This window comes from Pseudopodoces humilis, chromosome 2 (assembly GCF_049639895.1).
Source record: "Pseudopodoces humilis isolate 2021_Gansu_Grassland_sample_001 chromosome 2, ASM4963989v1, whole genome shotgun sequence".
In the NCBI taxonomy this organism is placed as follows: domain Eukaryota; kingdom Metazoa; phylum Chordata; class Aves; order Passeriformes; family Paridae; genus Pseudopodoces; species Pseudopodoces humilis.
This window is the reverse complement of record NC_142201.1, coordinates 27,826,428-27,850,190: the sequence shown is the minus strand read 5'-3', so window position 1 is coordinate 27,850,190 and position 23,763 is coordinate 27,826,428. Positions and strand designations below refer to the sequence as shown.

Here is a 23,763-nt window from a genome sequence, read left to right as displayed (position 1 = left end):
TTTTTGTTTTAGTACCTCCTTACTAAATAGATAAAAAGAGCATACTTAGGATGCTGGCAGCAAAAGAAAGTATTTCTTAAGAAATGCATGCTAGTGTACACAAAAGGTTTATAGGGTTTTTGTAAAAATCACTTCCACTCTTATCAGCAACTATTTTGAGGACAGGGGACTACAAATATTCCTACACCATTACTGTCAGTTGTACATACTGTGTTCAAAACCCATGACTACAAGAGAGTATCTGATTCAATAGAGAATCTCAATAGAGAATCTGCTTATATCAGTGCCACAGCACAATCACTCATGCCAGAATTGAGTCAGAAATGCCTACATCTGACTTCTTTTGAAGCACCTCTCACTAAATGTGGCTTACATGTCTTCGTACAAAGCACTACAAAATTCCTTACTTGGGCTTTCAAAAATAAATAAAATTCAACACAACAGTTATACTTTCCCAATTTCAAAATCAGGAAGGAGAAAGATTCAAAGGTCTTTTGCTTTAAAGCAAAGTACTCCATACCTCGAGTACAGCTCTGGGACCCACAATACAAGTAAGATGTTGAACTGTTGGAACAAGTCAAGAGCAAGGCCTCAGTGATGACAGGGCTGGAGCACCTCTCCTATGAAGACAGGCTGAGAGAGCTGGGGCTGTTCAGCCCAGAGAGAAGGCTCTTGGAAGACCTTACAGCACCTTCCAGAAACTGAAGGGAACGAGCAAGGGAGCTGAAGAGCTGACTTTGTACAGATGCATGTAGTGATAGGGCAAAAGGGAACAGCCTTAAGCTGAAGGAGGACAAGTTTAGATCGGATATCAGGAAGAAATTCTTTACTGGGAGGGTGAAGCACAGGCACAGGTTGCTCAGGGAAAAGATGTGTACAGCCTATCCTTGGAAGTGTTCAAGGCCAGGTTGGGTGAGGCTTTGAAAAACCTGTTCCAGTGGGAGGTGACTTGGAATAGATGATCTTTAGGTTCCCTTTCACCCCTAAAGTTTCTGTGAGAAGAGATGGAGATCTTTGCCCCCTGGAGGAGATGTGGCTGGCCCTTTTTGGAGGCAGCACCGTACACAGAAGACAGCCTTTCTGTACATACAAGGAGGTTGCATGTGGACAACACTCTGCAGCATGTGGTGTGACTCTAGCGTGTCCTGTGTGGGGCCAGGACCTGGACTCAATGATCCTGATACATCCCTTCCAACTCAGCTTATTCTGTGATTCTAGAAAGGACCAAGCAGACACTCCATTTTGCTGAAAGCCTCTACTGATTTGGAATTCTGAAACAGGGACCAGTCAACTAATTCAACTGCAGGGTGGTCAGTAAGCCTGGTACTTTTTAGAGGTTTAGAGAATTAAAAGAAATACTTTCATGTTGCAGTACTTAACTTTTATTTAAAGTTGTCATTTTTTTAACTTCTTTTGGGGGAAACTGCATCTTTTAAATCAACTGCTTTAAAATGGTTAAACGGCAATGTGAATACATATGAGGCCAGTTAAGTAAGGGGTTTGTGTTATTTATTTGAAAAATTTTAGTTTACCAAATATTTAGTAGAATATAAAAAACCCAGTACTCCTGTAGTGCATTTTTGTAGATTTCTTACAATTTTATGCTTTCTCTCTGTGGTTTTGATTGCACCAAGTCATCCATAAGCACTAAAACCTATTTTTGTGGAGTTCCAACCTGCCTAAGTTATGTTATAGCAAACACTTAGCACACAATCTGTACACTTACGTATCAGCTACATTTTAATCCTCCAAATAAATGCTAGAATGATTAGATCAATTTATTCAACTGTATGTACAGCATATTTGCATATTAATAAATAAATCAATATTAAAGCCAGGGCCTCTTCCCCCATATAAAAGTGACTACAGTCTAACCAGACAATGTTTCTTTTTTTTTTCTTCCAAGCTCACCTGTGTAATTGAGGCTATTGGTTTCCACTCAGTACATTACAGTAACTGCAGGAGCAGAAACCTAACAGAGCAGTGCTTACATTTAAATTCCATATAGCAGGTGGAAGGGAGGGAGGTACTAAAAAGTGCATCAAAAAGCCAACATTTTGTAGAGTAAAGAAACTGAAGTTGATAATGTGATCCTGGGGAAGATAATCCAGCCCAAAAGAAGACATGCTGCAGCAAGCACTATAATTGATGCACATCTCTGTCTTCATAGTAAGCTGCACGATGCCAATCTTGTCCCATCACTCTTCAAGACTTCCAACTCCAATAGATGCCATCTTCCCCTCCACAAATTTATCAACACCACAGTCAGTGCAAAGTGACAATTCCCAAAATAACTGTTTGCCTTCAATCTGTAACATTCATCCTCACTGTGAAGAAAAGGCTCCTTTTCTCTTAGGTGATTACTTCTATTCACAGAAGAGCCCGTATTTGCACCTCTCCATGTCTGGTAGTGATTTTCTATCTACATTCATTAGAAATCAAAAAGGTAAGTAGCAGTATTTCATATTTACTGGAAATCTTCCCATTAACCCAAAAACTAGCTGTCCATCTTGATTTATACTTAAAGTAGCTGCACTTTTTTCTTTCCAGCCCACTTTCAATGGGGGTATAAGTCATGGGAACTGTGGGAATATTTCAAGTCTGATTGCTGGAGCTGGGAGAGTGATGAGTCACATTGGAATTGAGATGTCTGTTTGCAGCACAGTGCGTGTGGGCCATACTCCCATTTGGGTATCTCACAAAGACAGGCTCGCAGAAAGGATTTTGGCACACCTGACACACCTTTTTGTCTGAAAGGAGAATCGGGGCTCCTTTTTGTTTAACCTAAAGAGAGGAGGAAAAAATTCCAAATGTGAATCTAACAAGAAAGGGAGGGAAATGATGAAGCATAATTGCAACTATACCAAATGGATAAAACAAAAACAATTTTAAGAATCTCCTGTGAACTCTAAGCAACACTACCCTAGATAGGAATAGAAGAAATCTTCACAACTGAATTTACCATTAACAAAATCTACTAAAAAGTTTCAACTAATACTAAGTGCTGGATAATTTTTTAAGCAAATTTTGACAGGTGACACTGTAAAAAAATTGAATTGGAAATTCTGACACTCCCTCCTAGTGAAAGAAATGCTAACTCACACTTGTTAAAGTTTCTGCAAGAACTCTGTTAATCTGCAAATCCCAGATTCATTCCATATTCAGCCCAGAAGCTACCTAGGTTATTCCTATTTCAGGGCCCCTACTTTCCCTTTTGTTTTACAGAGAAAACATACAATTAATTTTGAATCTAGTAGTCATAGCAAAATAAAACCCTAAAAAATGCCAAGGACATGAAGACAGCTTTTGTGCTAATTCTTCAAACTTTTTTTTGGATTACTGTATATCAAAGGACTCAACTGTAAAGCTTCAAAGTGCTTTTATTTAAAAGCACCCCAGTAACCTACCTTCTCGTGCTTGTAGATTAAGTTTTCAGCTTGTGCTAACCCAAGTGCCACCTGAGTCATTCTTTTTGTGTGAATGCTTTGTCTCACTGCTCCAGCCAGGAATGGGGAAAGGAGCTGCACTGACCAGCTGTCAGGCACCACCTGCAAAACTAGACCTGCATCAAATTCCATAGCATGGTTATTCAAGAGATCCACAGCAGCCATGACAAGCGCACAATCTGAAGTGCCTGCAGTTAAATACACTGACAGCAGCATATGGAAAAGCCTCCGCCTGTACTGCATGTCTCTGTTCTCAGAGTTCCACATACAGTATTCTTCAGCAGCGTGGAAGTCCTTCAGCTCATGGACAAGGATATGCAAAGCCTTCTCATGTTCTTCTAGCTTCCCATATAAAATTGCACTTTCCATATGAAGGTCTGTGCCCTGGATTTTGTCTGTTAAATGAGAAACAAGGCAGTATTTGCTCAGTGGAGGTGAAAACTGCTCCCTCTCCCAATGAACTATAGAGAAGGCAGATGCTTGGAAGCACAGGAATGCTCGGATGTATGGAAACACATCTCTAACAAAACAACACCACAAAATACGGGACAAAGAAATTACTAAATAATAAGTGATAAACCACTGTCACTAACACCTTTTAAATTCCAGCAGACACTGCTACCATGTACAATAAACTGTAAGATGAAGCTGCAATATTTTTAACCTCTGCTTCTCCCATTATAGGAGGTCACAGAATAAACTCCATAAAAGACAATAAAAATCAAATAGTTCTTCCCTTTAAGGAAAGGAACTACAAACCCTTAATCCAGTTTAAAGTTTAAGTGTCAGCAATAGGCAGGTATTCATCTGGCATTTCAAAATAAAGTAGAAAATAATCTAATTACTATAAAGGTGATAAAGATTTGGCATGGGCCTATGTAAAATGCATGGAAATACAATGTTTTTCTCACCAAAATGTTTTGGTTATCAGGGAGGAACACACTAGTTTGCATTGATCTCACTTTCATAAGAATTGTCATGTAAGAAATCCTTTATTTTGCAGCTCATGGATTTCAAGAGAATAATCCATTTGGTAACTTTTGCCCTGAAAGATTTGTTTAAAAACTGATGAAAAGATGAAAAAGAACAAGAGTTTTAATGACTGCTCTACTTGTACGTTATCTATCATATAACATTTTGCTGCCTGAAAAGGCAAGGAAACATTAAACTTTGGTAAATTATTTTAGTCGCTACTCAGCAATTTTTATTTCCCCATACACTAGATTTTTTTCCACTGAATTTCAAAAAATCATTTCACATCTTTCAGTTCAATAACAAGTCACTTCCCTTTCATCCAGTATTCCATCATTCTTCAGCCATAATCCTCCATACCAGAGAAAATTTAAAGACTTGGCTTGCTTAAATTGCACTTTATGTTTGCATTCCAGTGGATGAAACATTGAAAATTAACCATTATAAGCATTGACAAAAAAAATATTTCACTCAACTGTTGCCATATACCAACAATAACATGTACATTGCACTTTTCACTTTAAAAGGTGCTCATATTATTATTTAAGACGAAGCCCAGAGGGAGTTTCAGGGTTGTGGATAACAAACAACTCCTTGGTAATTAGATTCCTCCAAGTTTCACTTCTGCTCACTAGGAGCAGGCTGCTGAAAAAATAAAGTTGTAGGTCTTTCATTTGCAAAAGGTTGTCATGTCATGTTATGTCATGCAAAAGTTCCATGCTCATCATTAAAAAGAAGGTGACTATTTTGAAGGTATTTTGTCTCTAGCACAGTGGCAAATGTACCATTGGAGCTATGGAGACCAAGGACAACACCAACACATATGCTTTCTAAGTTAACCTGTGCCTGTTAGAAATACAGCTTATCAAACAAACCCAGAAACTTTATATCTTGTAGTTTTCTATCCTTGAAAGGAGTATTATTTTGTGTCCAGCTGGAAATCACATACAGCATTTATAGCAGACAACATGCAACCTACCTAAAATAAAGCGAATTCTATAAAGATCGGATTTCTGAAGCAGACTGCGCAGTTTCAACAGCAGTTCAGTTGTTTCTGTACAATTATCTGTGGTCACAGATTTTAGCTGAAGTATTGCCTCCAAGTACAAGACAGCTAGATGAGTATGGTACTTTTCTTTCTACAGATGAATAGAACAAAGTTGGCTCAGTTTACAAAGATGATCTCTTGTCCCCAGCGATAACAGTGATGAATGTTTACTTAATCACATAGAAATGTGTTTTAATTTATTTAATTTGAATTAATCATAAATTTTTTGTCCATACAGATAGATAACTTATTTCAGAGCAGCCTCAAAAATTGTAACATTGTAAATACAAGATTTCTCATATTCAGGTACGTTCTTTGACCTTTTCTGTTTCTGCAGTAAAATTTGACAAAGCCACCAGAGGTAAAAAAGTACTCTGATGGCACAGTGTTTTTTTTTTTGTTTTCCATTATCTAATATTCATTAAAACAAGCTGATGATCTGACTGTTTTAAACATCCTCACTAAATCATTCACAATAATCTGGTAATTTTTAGAAGTCAAATTGATTTATAACCCAGCCTTCACTAGCAGGTAGATTTTATTGTCAAATATTTTCACTAATATTCTACAAGGCACTTTGTTTAACTCAAAAAGTTTGTTTGGAAATATCCATGACATCAGAGACAAGTGTATTCAGCAGTCATAGTGTAGCATCTGCAACACCATTAAGGGGAAACCACTGGGTGTGCATTTGAAGAATGTGAATTAGTGCACTGATCATCAGCTCTCCAGAGTTCTTTCAGTGCTCATTTCCTTGCTTTACTTCCAGGTCAAAGGACTTGTCCTATGCTTAAAATGTCTCATATCCAAATACAACATTTGGCTGCTTTTTTATTGAGCTAAAACTCCCAAAAGTATAATACACTGTCACTTAGGACTTGTGAATGCATCTTTGGGGCATTCAACATCAAGAGTGGTTTGGAATTCTAGTGAGTGGTGCATGGTTTAATGGGATTGTTAATTGTTCAAATTTCTCCAGAAAGAGAGAATAAAACATTCTTACTTGTAAAACACTGAACCAGCAATTTTAATATATTGCTGCCACAGTGCAATAGGATCATCAGTTACTCAACTTGTTGTTGGTGATTTTCTATGATCTTACCAGAAGAAGGTTTGAGCCTCATCAATGAAACAGAAAAGTATGCAATAACCAGATGTAAAAAAAAACCCCACTAAGTTTGAGGGGACATAAGCAATTGTCTTAACAATTGATAACACAAGCACTGAAAAATTCAAAATAATGAAGGTGTACACTCCTCATCTTTCATTTTAGTGTTAAAAACACTCCTATCTCTCTGAGTGTACTCAAATGTACTCTGAGTACGTTTGAAAGACTTCAAATTATGCTTGTTTCTTCCAGACACTGACCATTTTCAGGCTTGTTGATCATAATCTGCATCCTGAATCCTATGCATACTTTTAGCATTCTCACAGAACTCACCTGTATTTTTCTTTCCAGTACTAGATGTTCTAGATATTTGACACGTGCTTTAGGATATTTGTTAAGGCAACTGATGATATCATCTGGATTAATGTTGTTTTTCTCCTGTTCTTCCAAAGGCCTTTTAGTGAAAATCTGTACACCAACCTAGAAAGAGTTAATTGCATTTAGGAACTCAATGGCAACCACTTAAATAAATATTTTAAATTAAAAAGGAACAGCACTATTATCGGTACATTATTCAGGAAGATAAACACAAAACCCTGCTCAACACCACAGGATTACACTACTCTGTGCTTATCATGATCTCACTCTTATCTACACTACCTCAATTTGTAGTCTGTACATTGTCCAGCCAATAAACCTTGGCTTGGGCATAACTTCCACAAAAAATATTGAATGGATTTGCACAACAGAACAAGAGGCTTCAGCCTTTGCAACAGGAAAGCTAGAATTAGAGGCTAGAATGTTCTAAGCCTTTTCACATGTGATGATATTGACAAAGCAAGAGACTTTCTCAATTACCAAACCAAAAGCTTAGAAATCTACTACTGCACAAAATAGCTATGCTTAAATTAATATAAATCAGGCAGTGACAAGTTCCAACAGCACAGACTGTCTGATATAGCATCACAATTTATTTTTTTTTTTAATTTTGGCAGATTAAGTTAATTCTTGTAGCGATGAAATTTTGTCTTGAATGCAGGTTATTTGTTCCATGTCCTGGTGTGCACAGATACCCCCCACTTTAAAATAAGAAGCAGCAGCAACAGCTAACCTGCCAGAGGTTTTATTTATTTTAAGATTTGAAAATTATCTTACTCAATATGAAGAAAAGAGACATGCTGTATTTTTCATGCCCTGAACTTTGTTTTCAGAATAAAAAGAGGCAATTATCACTAGCACTTGCTAATAGAGGGACTTGGATGAATTGAGAAACCTGCAAGTTTTCTTAAGCTGATCACTATTTAACTGGCATTAAGTATTCTGCAAAAGGTCCAATCACCTATCTAGAAAAATCAACATTAAGGAAAACCCAGACACTACTGCAGGGAAATACCAATGTTCTGTGAAAAGTGTATCAATCACAAACCTCTTCATTTTTTTGTAAAATCCATTCAAAGTACTTCCACACTAGGTCTTGGTCTGAGCAGAACGTAAGGAAGTCAACTATGTACTCATAGAGATCTGAACGTGTAGAATCTTGAATGTCTCCATCAACTATTTTCACCCATAACTGTAATAAAAACACAGATTAAAGTGCTTAAAATGTGTACTAGCTCTTCCAGCTCAAAATTTATGTGAGTTACTAGAAGACGTAGTACAAGTCTTGAGGAATTAGAAAGAGTTGACAGGAACACCAATTGCAAGGAACATCTTTGGTTGCTCACTTTTGCCATCACACCCTTCTCTTGCAGCTGCCCTATTCACCCAATTCAGACCTCATATCATGTGGGCTCTCATTCCGAGAGTGACTAAAGGAGGTACACTAATCACAGAGAAAGTTTTTATCAAAAATCCTTTTCTCCAATGTATGGTATACTTTTCATGTGTTCTGTGTGTGCAAAATTAAAAGCAAATTATACAAGCAATTTAGAAGAAAAACTTTCTTTCATTTTGACTGAAGAACTACAAGTACCATGTGATATTATTTTTATATACATTATAATTGGAATTAAAATGTGCCACAACTAACAAACCACCTTAGAAATAAACCTTGTTTTTTGCAGCATCAAAATTCTTCCAAGATTTCTTGCAAATGACAAATGTGGTTTTGTTGCCCTTACCTGTTTTCTTCTCAGACCATTATTACAATTTATATAACTGATCTGAATGCATCCGATTAGGTTACTGTGATTAATGTGTTCAAAAAGACATGAAATAAGGCAGACTTAAAGATACTGGATATGATCTGAAACATATCAAGAGAATTCTGATTTCTCTAGATGAAGTTTTGCAGACAGAAAGAAAAGAATTTTTTATTCTACAGTGTACAGACCACTCCTAGCATCAGTGACATCAGATGGAAGGTCCCCAAAGGGATTACTAAACCATCTGAAACCCACAGGTCTTGCAGAATGTGTTCACTCGTCACCACCAGGAAAGGAAATGAACTCTCAGTTGCCATCAGCATCTGCCATGAGATTACAATGCTCTTTTACTGTCTGTATACTGATCAATCAGCACAGGGCATGCTCCTTGAGTCCCATAAACAGCTTTTAAAGTGATTCCTTGATTATTTTAGCACTTTTGTCCATCTTTGAGGAGTATAAGCATGTTCTGGTAGGTACCATTTTGCTTTAGAAAAATCTCATACAAGCATCTAAATAGCTGTCAACTTCAGTAAGCTCTACAGACTTTTCACATCTAGTATACTAATTTATTCAAGGAAGTCTTAGCATAAGTTTCAAGTTTCTCATACACACACACATACATACACACACACATCACAACTTTTCAAACAGATAAATTAAGACCTTAGATTTTTATCTCAGAGCTAAAAGAGTATTTTGGAATAGTTTACAGATGACACTAAAAGATTTATTCTAACCTGAAGTGCTGTAGCATCTTGACCATTGTAGTGATACAGGAGACCAAGTGCAAAATACCTGTAAAGACAGAGAAAATAATATTAAAATTGCTAGAACTTTTCCACTAATTTCATAATTGACTGATTAGCACAGAGAACAAATAACAGCTTACAATGACATATACATGGCCATGCCTACACTTGGAAGTCTCTGTAGGTTGTTTTTATGAATCAAAGGAGTGAAGTTCTGCCTTAAAAGTGCCTCCATCACTGCTGTCCCCAGGACAGTTTGTAGATACTAGATCCAACTTAAACAAAGTATGTGCCCAATTAGAGATGTTTCCCATGCCATTCTTTCCATCCTATGTACAGACATAACATGCCTCCAAGTAACTATTCCTCCAATAGTTCATCAGCTGTCATTAAATAATATTTTATTTCGTGTTTATTTAAAACTCTGTTTTACTATTGGAAACTTTTTTCTTTACTGTGGCATGGGGTCAGGTCAGGCAAAGAAGAGCTTTGTACAGTGCAACTACAGAGTGGTTTTGTATACTCTAAGAAAAAAACAGCCAAGTTCTGTAGTGGCTGTCCTCACAGAACAATGGTCTAACATTCATTCAATTCACACTTGCAAAAGTATGCCATGTAAATCACACTTAACAAAAGGTCTTAACAAAACACCTGAAATAAATGAAATCACCCCAAATATAACCACAATTGAAGACTCTTCCTCACCACTATAGTTGCTACTACTGCACCAGACAGTTTAAAGCTAAATAAAATGAAAACCAAAACAGAAATACTACCTAAGGTTAGAGTTTGTATTTTACACATTTACTATCTAATGTTTCCTGCTTAATGAGAGTCAATTCTCTGCCTGCTGGCATTTCTGGTTTGAAGTAATTTGCAGTCATCTCAAGTCAATCAATCTTTGGTCAATCAGTGGAACACAGAAAGCTTGCAATTCAGAAGAGCTCTTTCCCTGAATAAGCAACTACAATTTTAAAGCCACTAACTGGTTAATAGCATTTACCTAAGGTAGTGCAGGCTTTAAGGCATCTTTTCGTTCTGTCTGTGTACAGCTACTGCAGCCATTCCACTCTCCCATTATCACAAGGGCAAACAATCCACTTTTTTCTCCCAAACTTGTACCAGTTCTTTACTTTTGTGTTGGATACAGAAACTTTCATGGAGAATTCTGCATTTACCAGGATAAGACAGAATGCATTTCCTTTACCTTAAGACTGTCAAGTAATAGCTTCTCACCAACATTTTTAAATGCTAACAATGTTAATTCATACTGAGATGTCTTCTGGACAAGTGTAAGCACAGGAACTAAAAGTACTCAAACACATTGTTCTAGAAGCTAAGAGCATCTAAGGCAATTTTCTCTATGGTCTAGAAGGTGCAATAATAAAAAAAAATCCACTTACTTTTTGTGTTTTTCCAGCCAGGCAGCACTATCTGTTAAAAGACAGAAGTTCTCTGAAACTAGGAGATCCAGCAGGCTTTCATGATTTGCCTCTGCATACAGTTTGAGTAAAGCTGTGTCAATATCCTCCTTGTAGCCATTTGCAACCTCAGTGCTACGGACTTCATTCAAGTAACTCATGAGGAATCGTTTGCATTTTGTCATTTTCTCCTGGTCCCCTTGGGTCAGCTGGTTCAGGTCCGCGTACTCGTGCAGAGGGGGATGAGACCGGATAAATGAAGAGGAAGTAGGCAACAGGAAGGGGTACAGAGAGATCAGCTCCCGGACATCAAGCTGGCCGCTTCTGCAATTACAGTGTCAAACTAGATGAAGCAAAAAGAAAGAAAAAGTATACATAGGCACAAAAAAAAAAAAAAAAAATGTGCTCACATATGCTTAGAGTCACCACACTAACATGTAGTCAGTTTCTGGAATACTTTTTGTTATATCTTTATCATTCTTCTTCCTCCTCTAGACTTTGAAAGCTCTGAGAATTTAGAGACTAGCCAGTCTTTTGCTTTTGACCTTCCACAGATATTCTCTGGCATACACAAAAATCAGCTGAACTGCCCTACAGCAGTTTCAGGACTGCTCTAGACTTTATCCATACATTATGGGAGCTAGCCTTCTGATGGCAGAAAATAAAACAAAAACAAACAAACAAACAAAAACTTTAAAAAAATTGCAAAAGTGAACCCTTTTAGGCAAGCCACAAAGACTGTGTCCGTGTAATTCTGGAGAAAACAGCAACTTCCTGTACAAAACTAAAGCTTTCAGAACCTGTTTGCATGATGAAAATATTCTCCCCAACCCTGAAAAGCACCAGATTCCTCATTTGGCTCTCTTCTTACAGAGGTTCTGAAAGCAAACCATAGCTACTGATTATGCATCCATTTTACCAGTAAGTCTGTTGTACAAGTACAGGCCTTGGGTGGCCTCCATGGAGGCTCCTCTGGAGTGGCTTTTCCACTTCAGGTGTGAGGACATGCTATACTTTTGTTCAGCAGCAAGTTGTAACATAGATATGGCACACAAAACATTTTTCTTTCAGACTAGATTGAAATTCCTAAAGTTTTTTAAGAATTCATATTGTGAGAGAAGAATTTTTTTTTTTTCCGAACAATCTCTAATTTTCACAGGTAGAGTGAACTCTATTTCCAGACCTTGCTTTAGAAGAACAGCAAGACATCAAGATATTTTATTTCACTATCAAAGTTTTTATTCAGAATTCACGTTTAAAAATTAACATTCCTGAAGTGCAGGAAATACTGTTGCTGGAAAAAAAAAATCAAAATAAACTTGACAGTTCTCTAGAAGAAACCTGCTTAGTTATTTTGTTGCAAAAGAACTTTTTTTAAATAATCCTTATCTAGCAGGTGATCAGCAAACTCAAAGACTTTCTCTTCACAACTTAATTGGAATGAATTCCTAAAATAAGCAAATGATAACACAGAAGTAGAAAAGCAGCAGATTTCTACAGGCAATAAAGTGTGAAAGATCATCATAAACAGGCTCATCCTTTCACTACAGACATGCCCAGCATTGTTCACTTCTTGCCAGAGACACAATTCCAAAACCACCCAGGAAATGTGAACTAGTAGGAACCATGACAATCCCCATTTACAACTTTTAAATATTTTTAAACTTTTAAACTAGAATCCCTATTTTAGAACTTCTCTTTCAAGTTAATACAAGTCCTCTGGCTACAAAAATCTACACCAGGAGAAAGACATTCTGGAAGACAGCAGCAACACCAAATTTAAAAGCAGCATCCTCTCTTCCAGAACCTAGTGACTGCAAAGCACAGAAATAGCAACACAGACAATAGAGAAGAACTACAATAGACAAAAATGGGAAGCCTTCCCATGAAGGGAGGCTTGAACAGCAGATTTTCCCAATTCATGCAGGGATCTCCTACAGCCTAAAACCCACCTCCACACTAGAAAGACCCACCTCTAACTGAGGGTAAAGCATTCAGGTCTACTTCACAGATTTCTGCAGCTGAAGTTCCTTTCAATCCCTCTTTTGGGATTTGGCTTTGAAATTCTTAGATCTACATTATGAAAAGAGACAGAATAACCAAGAAGTAGCAAGTTCTTGTCAGTGGCATGACCTGATGGTTCCAAGAATATTTGAGTTTTCAGTATGAACTTATTACAGTAACCTAACTGCAGTTTTAACTACTGCAACTACTCTGAAATTTCAAGTTCTGAGGACCACCAGATGAAATATATTATATGAGATGCATTACACTAGAAAATTAACCCTATTTGCAGAGGATATTTCTTTTCCCTCCAATCCAAATGAATCTTCCTATGGATGCTAAATCTGAACCAGAGTTTCAGAGAATCTGCCTGTGGTTATTGCAGGCCGCGGAGTTCAGTCCAGCCTGAGAAAGTAGCCTGAGAAGTTTTAAGGAGGAATCAAAACAATCCTCAGAAACAGAAAACAGCCATGCCAGGTGCTATTTGTCTGTCTTCTTGTTTTCCTTGCAGGAGAAAGTCAGGAGGTGGTGTACACCACTGACCAATGATGGTGATGTAGCAGTTAACTAACCAATAAGAGTTTCCTTTCTGTACCTTTCCACAGACTAGTCTATAAGACAAGCCTAAAGCAATAAACTAAGGAATTCTCCCGTTCTGACTCCCTTGAGAGTCTGTGTCATTCTTTTCGCCGTTCCTGATTAGAGCGACATCTTCCCTGATTTATTTTAGAACTAAAGCCAACCCATAATTCAACTAATATCTACAGGCTGCTCAAAATTTGTGCAGAAAAAATAAGTTTGAATAAGTCTGGAGAAATTCAAATATAAACATCAATTCCCATTCTAGCTATGCTGTCATGTATTTGGAGATGGCCCTAAGCTTGAGTTGGAGACTATGACCATTGAAATGGATGAAGTTAAAAAAATGCTATATTTAATATGCCACTTTTAATAAGTTTTAAAACATTTTCCAACTTCCACAGTAGCTTCTGAGTCCTTTAATCTTACCATCCAAGTTTTCCTACTTGAGGAAGTAGCTAGCTACCTTACCTTATGTCTGACTTCACAGATTCTGGCCTCAATGATGATCTGTTTCCAAAAGGAGAATCCACTTTCAACTTTGCTAGCCCAAAGCCTAGGCTGTGAATCATCTGTGGCTCTCTCAAGCTAAACTGTACAGTTTTGTCCTCCCCACAACAGTGGTAAGCAGTAATCAAACAGCCTCCTTAAAAGTACCACATCCTCCATGACCTTCTTCAGAAAAATACCAAATACTAAACAGTGACCCCACCTGCACAAATGGCTAACATTCAGCTCAAGGCCTATGGCTCTTGGGATTTGTGGATGTCTTCTGGATCTTTCCATCACATCTGGACAAAACCCTTTTAGAGTAGCTACAAAGGAACTCATCTCTTTTGAAAAACATGTCTGGAGCCTTCAGCTTCTAGCATCTCAGGCTCAGCAAAATACAGATAGGAACTTAACACACAGCAGAAAATAAACTCTTGAGACATGAGTGCTGTGAGGCAACTTCCCTTTGAGCAATTCTGCATTAATTCTCTTTGGGCTTCATATATATAAACAATGCAACAGGAAGAATCTACAAGTCTTCAGGAAACTTAGGTATTCAGATCCTCATATCTACAGATATCAGAGATGCCAAAGAAGCCTACAGTGTTAGCTGTTTTGCCTAAATCCCATTGGCTGTACTGGAAGTTTATATTCTTGAATCACATTCAAGATGCAAATCCTACATCACTCCTACTTTTTATTTCTCCAGGTACAAGTACCAGCAATTTTTTTAAACCTTTTCAGTGTAGGAGAAACTTATACCTAAATTCTCTCTATAGGTTTTCCAAGGTGAGAAATACTGTGTAAAGAGTTAACATTTTTATTTGTTAAAAAGAGCAAAGTTTAGAAAAATCCAAGCATCCAGTGGGTCAGAAGGCAAGCAATATCTAACCAGTAAACACTGAAGAGAACTGGTTTCCCTATGACAGCTGCCAAACATCTCAGTAAGACATGGAAAATTCAGCAAATGACCTCCTAAAAAGCACTGTTTGGTATAACTCTAATGACAGCAACATGAAATAGCACAACTATAAATCACAACTACATAATACAATCACAATTCTGTTATTGCTTACAACAGCATTTGTCAGACCAAAGAAGCCCTACGGTTGCTTCTCACTCAGTTTTAAGATTAATGGTTCTAGCTGAAGAAAATTATCCTCCTTTTGTTGAACTATTTGAGTTTCAATAAAGCTACCACATCCTTCCTTTTTGTCAACCTTCTTCAGTATTCAGAAGCATCAGCATTAACCACAAGGAACATGGCAAATTACTTCTCTTAAAAGTTCCAGTCTTTTAGAACTATGAATTTAAACATAAGATATAACTGTTTCTTGACAAGGTTATGCAAGAAGGGTAACAATACAAGAAAATGAAGACTTTTAATCCAATATAATTCCTCCTGCTAAGCTGTAACTGTCAGATATTTTCCAAGTAGTGAGACAATCTCACTTCATATTTAGCCAGAAGCAGGCCCATATATCACACCAAGATCTCTGAGGTACTGCTGCTACCCTGTTTCACTGCTTAAATCCCTCTTTTCTCAGATGGGTACCAAGTTTCCCTTTGACATTTTAAGACTGAAGTAATTTCTAAGACAAGACTGAAACATCTGCAGAGCAACACACCGGAATGGGAGGAAGTGTTTTCACAGACTGCCACTATCTTTCCCATTTTGCCTGTGAGCATCAGTAAGTTTAATGAACAAGATTGATTGAGACTGTATTGGGGCACACCCAGCTGTTATTCTAAATCAGTGTGCCCACCAGGGATGAAAATCAAGGAACCTGACTACCAGAAGTTTTTTTCAGAGTCACCAAAACACTCTGCTTAGCTTATGTATGACTGGACAGAAGAAAAGCACATAAACTTATTCTGGCTTTCTTCCCTGAGCAGACATCAGCAATTCATCAGCAGAACTGTTGCTCTGCTTTGGAGTTGCAGCTTTTAGAGGAAAGGAACACCCTGGGATGCTGACTCAGCTGCAAAATTTGTGGTTGGACAGCACACTTTCTTATGAAGCATGTTTGTTTCAATAGAAGAGCTCCCACAATCCTATTCATTAAAGCTTATTTGTCAGATGGACTGATAGTTGGATGGAGGATGCATAAGCAATCTTGACTCCTTCCACAAGGTGGTAGAATCACTCACAGGATACATTTCCCTCTTTTCACTGCTCTTAAAATATTTTTAACTATGCACCACTTGTACTTCTGCTTCAGATACACAACCCAAGGGTCAGATACACAAGTGTCTGAAAGATTGTGAGGGTGGAGAAAGACTGCAAGTTGCTCACTAATGACAATTACTAGGTGATACACAAAGTGGTTGTGGCCAGAACAAATTGTTACTAAATGCTGTTCAGGCCTTTCCTTTCATTCCCTCATCTTCACTCAGTGTACACTGCTCATCTAAGACCAGTGTCTCCCATGATACTGGCGAGCAGGAGGCAAAATGGCAAAGTCCCTCACCCATAGCAACATTCCTCAAGGCTTTACCTTTCCTCAATGCATTTCCATAAATCCAAGGACAACTTCTTTCTTACACTGTAAACACACTTACAATATACTGAAAGTGTCTAACCTTAATCCTATTCCATAGACTCTAAACAGATTTAAAGCAGTTAAAACTGAATTTCAGCAGATAACAAGGAGAGTTATTTTATGTGGTCAGCATGCATTCCACTAACTCCAGACAGTGCCGCATCACGGAATGAGGCATGGCTAGCAGAAATGAAATTATCACGTAGAACAAAGATAACAAGCAGCATTTTCTGAATGAAAGTAGAATATCAAGGTCAATTTATAAAAAAGTGACTGCTGAAATGGCTAAATCAGCAAGGTTAGTACAGATTTCAAGAACAAATTTGTCTTCTGGAAAAGGTCTAGCAGAACAAGTGCTAAAGTAAATTCACTATCATCATCCTCATAAAAATTAGTACAACTATGTCAATAATGCCTAAATTGTAACTAATATTTAAATTATACCTTTTGTTAAAAGTATTTAAAAAAAAATTACAAAGCAATGTTCATGCTGTAAATCACAGCACAGACTCAGTGATAAAGCCTTGACCTTCATGGGCAAAAAGTAGAAAAATCTCCATACATACAACACTCAAATTCTTAATGCTACTATATGTTACCATCCCCCCAAAAAAATCAGTTGCATTAACTCTTCAGCTATAAAGTTGTTTCAATGTTACTCTCTTCTTAGCCCCAACAAAACCATTTTATTACAGTGAACTCACATCTACATATAAAACATTCAAGCAACTAAGTTTTTCAAACCAAGAACACTAACTCCTTAAAGAAGGTAAATTATTAAATTTCTTGTCACACAATTACCTGAAGAGCTCTTTTGCTTCAAGGAACTGAAGCTGTGCAAACTGTATAAAACCTGCTTGCTGCAGGATTCGTTTGTACATTACCTATAAAAAAGAAGGAGGGGGAAAAAAAGGTTTATTATATTTGTATTTATGTAGTGCTAGTTACTACTGCAATAGCTACCTGCTGTAAATCACCAAACAAATGATCTTCAGCCACACCTGACAAGTCAAAAGCAAAATAAACCTTAATCTTCTACATTTTAAATTATGTACCTGAATATATTGAATCTACTGCCCAGACTCAGTTTCTTCCACAAGTGTGTGAACACAACACTGCTCAAGAGTACTTACTAAAAGCAGTGTCAACAAAGAGCAAGTTTAAGTTTGCTTGTTCAAATAATGACTAATTTGACATCACACTGACTTGCCTTAAGTTTTTTCTTGATTTCTTATTTGCAAACATAAAAACCAATGGTTATCTTTGAAGTTCCCCACGATTCAGTAAGCACAAAAAACAAAGATGGTCCCACTTGACCACACACAGCCACTTCCTTCCTGTTTCATCTCTCTGGTACAAAATTGCTGACAATTCTCATAGTCTCATCCCCACCCAGCTGATGGCCATATTTTTGATCTTTTGCCAGTTTTTTGTTGTGTTTTTTTTTTTAATAAAAAATTCTTCCAAAACAGCTCAACCTATCCAATAATATTGTAATATGGTTAAAAACCAAGTAAACCATGATATGGAAAGCTCTTTGTTATCAAGCTTTAATAGTAAGGTCACACCTAGAAAGAAAATGTCTAAATGAAGCTCAGTAGAAAGAGAACACAAAAACTACTGTAAATGATAGGTAGTTATTAAATCTGAATGGTCAACCAACTAACAATTACAAGATGAAATCACTGTGCTCAGAATATTTCCAACAGCAGAAGAGAAGTAGTACTTAAAGCAAGGAACCTATACTGTGCTCTGCAGAGCATTCACATTCATGTCAACACTGGTATTTTGGCAAATACACCCAGCTACCTTCACATGTCCTCAGTTTTTTCTTCAATTTGCTCATGAATACACAGCTTTCTAATGTTTCACACTGTACATGAAGGCTGTTAACTAATATCAGACTTAAAAAAAAACATTTTCAACAAAAATACCCAGAGTAAGTACAATACAATAGGAATGTATTCAAGGAAGGAATTGCTGAAGAGCACCAGGCCTCAAATACAGTGGATTAATACTCTGACTGATGGTTTTTCACCTTGATTAAAAGGTTATGGATTTACCAAAAGAAAAGCTTGGCTTCAGTCTATTTAGTCTGTACATGTTTTATGAATGGTTTGTCTAATGGAAATACTTCATCTCTTTTGTTAACAAGTCTCTAAAATGCATTGTATGGTTGTGGGCCTTTTCTTGCCTCCCCAGAGTATAGGAGAAAAGGGAGAGACAGAGAGAAATGTTATCAGGCACAGTTTTTCAGACAAATTTAACAATATCAAATTAAACAAACAATACTTCATGACACCTTTATATTAACTAATGCTTTACATTCAAGCGCAATGATTAAAAATAGAGTTAACTAAAGCTAAAAGAGAATTTAATTAGAGTTATGAAGTATAACTTCTTTAGGGGATTGACTCACAAAATAGCCAAAATATTTTTGATTTCTGACAGTGTTATTACATCAATACACAGTAATCTGTGAACCAATGAATACCCACCTGGTCACCTTCCTAAGGACACTGCTGAATGATTTAATTCTGCAAATATTTGCATCTCATGGCACCAGAAAAACGTTAAAATCCAGCCTGACTTTCCAGGGAAAGACTTCTCACCCTGCTGACTAGTATCAAAAGTATATAAACTGTTTTTTTTTTTCCTGCAAAGCCTATTTTCAATTTTTGAAATAGAGTGATCACTAAAATTTACATACTTAGTCAATTATGATATTGTAATAAAGTTTGAATTAATCTCACTGAAAGCAGTGCTTTAATTGCAGCTTAGTCTGTACAGCATCTTTTTAACAAAAAAGTGATAAAGAGCTCACTGATAGTGTAACTATAGGCTGAAGGAACCAGTTTTAAATTTGAACTGACAAAGTGGTATTCACTTTCATTTACATGTTGATATATCTTCAATTCTCCTTTAAAGCCATGCAAAAAAAAATTGTATATATCTACAGACACTTTCTGAACTTTTTTAAGATGCAATGATGAAATAGGCAGTACCCAGGTAGATGCAATGATGAAATAGGCAGGTAGAATATAAACACTAGATATTAAGATGTCCTAAGGTAAAGATTATGGAACAAAACAGAGCAGATAATGGAAAATTCAATATTTCCTTTCTCACATATTTTTAAGAATGGACTAGACCTACATGTCAAACACACAGAGTTAAATTCTGTTTACGACAGAAAAAAAATCTTCAGTTCTTCCAGATCTGCTTGTCAGATCTGGAGCAGGCTTCTTTTAAAAAGGTACTAAGCTACACCCAGTCAAAATTCAACAACTTATTGAAGTCCTTTATAATTTCTCAAGAACCACAGCAGAACTTGCAATTCTTTAGGCAAATTCTGCACTGTTGATTGAACTCATATAAAAAACAGTAGCTATAAAAACATGGCACCAGTTTTGTATTAATTCACATCTGAAAAAGCAATAGGAAAAAGATGACTGCTGAAGCTGTGACTGCCGTAGTGACATCTTCATTCTCTCAAATGCTAAAGAAATCCCTTCTAAAATGGTCAGAAATACCAACTACATTGTCTGAAGGAATTTTTCTAGAAAGCCACTTTGTCTTTTGGTCAGTTTTGGGTGCAGTTAATATGTTTTTTGAAACTAAAAAGAGTTAGGAAGAAAAAAAAAAAAGAAAGATACCTATGCAAGATGTCTGTCAATCTAACCAAGGTCTTCACTACCATCAACCATGATTTCTGCAAACGTCAGCTGTCCTGAAAAATTAATAAGTAGTATTCAGTCATTTCATGGTAGCATGGTAGAAAGGCCTTTGTATTCTTCCATCAAAAATTACATCTGGCATAGTCGTCTCCTTGGAACACTTTTACTTAGAGTTTTTTACCTAGCAGGAATTCCTGATGCTCAAAGACAAAGAAATTTTCATCTATTATGGCAGAGCTAAATTTGCAGTCTGCAGGGACCACAAGTTAAATAACAAGTTACAGCTCCTAAGGCATGACCTGCTACTTTTCAATAACTAAATATTGACTGTACAAACAATTCTGAGAGTACAGTAACTCATTGTTGCTGTTCCACTATCATTCTGCATTACCAGCATAAATACATATATATTTATGCTGTTATACAGAGGGAGAGCATGCACCTATGTATGCATGCAATGACAGAGTATTGAACTGTAGGGGGAAAAAACCCCAAGTCCTCAAGATCTGCCCTGCAGCGCCCTGAGCTCAAGTGACACTTAAGATGGCATCAGCCATTGCAAACTACAGAGCTAAAGCATCATCTGGCACTATACTTCATGAACCCAACAATAATAATCACTGTTATGTATCGATAGATTTTAGTGGCTGGATCATGTGCCTTAATGTCAACCCTATGCACTCCATCCTACTGCTTGTACAAAATGGCAAAATAAGGCTTTAAAGTGTCAGCTGCCCAGAATTCAGAAATGCTTGCAAAGTAGATACCAGAAGATACCTATTAGAAAATACCAACTTTTTAATAGATATGTATTATTTGAGGATAGCTCTCAGAAAGGAGTTAGAAATGAGTGACTGTGTGATCAGTTAAAGGATGTCAAAGAAAAGTTGCAAAAACATATGTAAGGCATTCAATATGGTTGAGGTCCATCAGACTTCTATTACACAAGACTACGGTAAAGAAATCCTGATGTGCCTGCAACAAACCTATAATGACAACACCAGGTATCAAAGTCACCTTAGAAAGCAAACTCAACACGTGACATTTCCAGCTACAGACAAGCTCTGAAAAACTGCAGTAATGTCTCAACAACTAAGCCAAGCTGAGTCATTTTAATAGGAGTCAGTGGGAAACTCCATCAATTCAAGAATTTGATAACTGGTTAATATATGTTTGCAAATACACCCCAGAAACAGAACAGGATATTTTGCTTGCAAGTACTATGTTTTCTGGTTTTCAGCTGTAGCACAGAGTTGAAGTAACTGAACACCCTTAAAAGCACAGTAAGTTAGAAAGAACTTACAGTATTCTAGAAAACTAATTTCAGGAAGACCAACCCTGTGCACTTAAGATATTTTTGGAAAGAAAGTAACATATTTTAAAGGCTGAAAAATTCTAGATGCAAGAAAACTGAGGAGAAATGAGATTCTACATAACCAATTGTAGTTCATCCTGTGGCAAAATACAGAAAGTCATCTCCCACACTAAACTTACATAAACTGTATAAAGAAATAATTGGAAAATTATAGGTCATCACACATAGAAGACATTGATTAGATCATGCATCTTGTCCTCACAGTGAGATTTTTGTTTGCTTATTTAAACAGATTTGGAAGGGAAAAGTAGGAAGTGAAGATAGCAAAACATCCTGGAAACTGAACTTTTTATTTGCCTAAATACTTTTCAGCTTCAAGTACTTTCAGGTAGTTGGACCTTCACAAAAGGATGGGAACACTTTTCTCAACAAGCTTCTTAATTCCAGCAGTCTCCCAGCTGCTTATTTAAGAGAGGAGTTAAGGATCAAAATGAAAGCTGATACAAGTTTTAGTTAATGATTGCCTTCAAGGGCCTTGACCAAAACTGAAATGAAAAGGAATTATTATCTTCCTGAAATTTAAATTAAAAAAAAAAAAAAATATCCTAATAGTCAGATCTTTTGAACTATTGCAATCCTGTAACTTCCAGTCATGTTTCAAACTTTACACCTTTCTAAACAAACCAAAAATAACACAAAAAAAATTTAAAAAAAATAACAAAACTATTTTAATGGCAACAAAATGCTCCAAAGTATATTAAAAAAAGGAAAACCACAGATTTTCTTCAGGTTACAGATCAAGTTTTGCTTTTACAGTAAGAAAGAAACTAAGACAAATATTCATTCACCTACTACATGAGTAGACATGTCATGCAGATTTTTACAAGTCCCTAAATAGGAGCAAATACAGTAGAATATGTATGGCAATATAAATCAGAGGTAGAAGGGAATGAGTACAAATTTTTGTCAACACAGAAATCAAAAAGATACTTCACCACACAAAAAGCTTTAAATCTAAGTTACACAGCAGTACAAGCACTACTTGTAAGAGCTTGGCAGTAAGATGCATTTTCTTAAGATTTCATCATTTAACTTTGAAATTAAATGCTACTGTGGAGTTTGGGATGCAGTGAGAATCTTCGACAAAAAAAGTAAAATTTCAAAATTCTAATTTAAAATAAAGTATACATTTTTAAACAGCAATAGCAAATGGTAACTGAATCTAGTACCAAGGAAGTATCCATTGCATTTTCTGCCACTAGGTTTCTGGTTTTTCTCTGTTTTCAATTCTCTCAAGGTCCACACTTGAAAAAATTCAACAAAACCCCAGAAAAACAACAGCTTTCAACCCTGCCAATGTCACAGCTTCTTCAAGTACAAAACAATTTAGCAGAATACCTATTTTCCTCAGGCTGAAATCATAAAAGGTCTTACAACTTCTCTACAAGGTAAATTCCTCCCCACCTTTTCCAACCACTTTACTAAAGGAATACATGACCTCACTGTGAAATTTATATTTTCATGAAAATTAAAGGAAGGACAGACCTGAAATTTCTCTTTTGGAATATTCCTTCGAGCTCCTTTTGCTAGAACAAGGGCTTCTTCCACTCTGTGGCTAGCTAGAAGATCCTGAATCTGTTTTTCCAAAGGTAGTGGCACCAAGATATACACACCCTTGTTAGTAGCAACAATCACCTTTCCTGGACAGAACAAACAGATATATTCAATTTACAGCCTCTACAGAAAAAAGCAATTTCAGAAATAAGCTTTAAAATACACAATTTAAGATACAAGAACCTAAAAAGTGTTAAAGTTCCAAAAGTGACCTTTGCTGCTAACACATTTACTCGATAGTACAGTTTACCTATGAATTCCACCTCAGAAATACACAGATATGGTAAATTTATTTAGTTACAGCAGATTTTCTTCCAAGTAAGAGAAATTGGCTAGAATCACTCATGACGAACTAAGCTGGTAAGATCACTGAAATTATTGTCCAGATTTGAGAGGGTAGGAACTTTTAACCAACAGGTATTTCTCCAGACTTATATTTGAAAATGTTAAGCCAGACATCAAATCTAGAAAGTAATATACAGTTCACAGTGCTACAGTTTGTAACTTCTCTGGGAAAAAAAAGTAGTACCATAGTATATTCCACACTTAGGAGTTCTCAATTGAAGAATAGATCAATAGAAATTTTTGCATTTTTTTGTTTAACAATTCTATGTGAAAGATCCCATTTTAAATCTCTTACACAGATAT

At 36.5% G+C, this 23,763-nt stretch overlaps 1 protein-coding gene across 8 annotated transcripts in view; it reads right to left on the bottom strand.

The window, feature by feature from the left end:
* Window positions 1-1,492: 1,492 nt before the first annotated feature.
* The window catches only part of TGFBRAP1 (transforming growth factor beta receptor associated protein 1), a 33,382-nt gene continuing 11,111 nt past the window's right edge, over window positions 1,493-23,763 (bottom strand). For all 8 annotated transcript variants that reach the window (XM_014250771.2, XM_088051339.1, XM_088051340.1 and 5 more), the window contains 9 exons: window positions 23,047-23,201; window positions 17,311-17,393; window positions 10,874-11,215; window positions 9,459-9,516; window positions 8,001-8,144; window positions 6,908-7,054; window positions 5,398-5,557; window positions 3,408-3,841; window positions 1,493-2,784 (listed from right to left, as the gene is read on the bottom strand). In XM_014250771.2, the coding sequence (XP_014106246.1) occupies window positions 2,596-2,784; window positions 3,408-3,841; window positions 5,398-5,557; window positions 6,908-7,054; window positions 8,001-8,144; window positions 9,459-9,516; window positions 10,874-11,215; window positions 17,311-17,393; window positions 23,047-23,201 (1,712 nt within the window). In that variant the 3' untranslated portion in view covers window positions 1,493-2,595. The remainder of the gene's footprint in view (window positions 2,785-3,407; window positions 3,842-5,397; window positions 5,558-6,907; window positions 7,055-8,000; window positions 8,145-9,458; window positions 9,517-10,873; window positions 11,216-17,310; window positions 17,394-23,046; window positions 23,202-23,763) is intronic.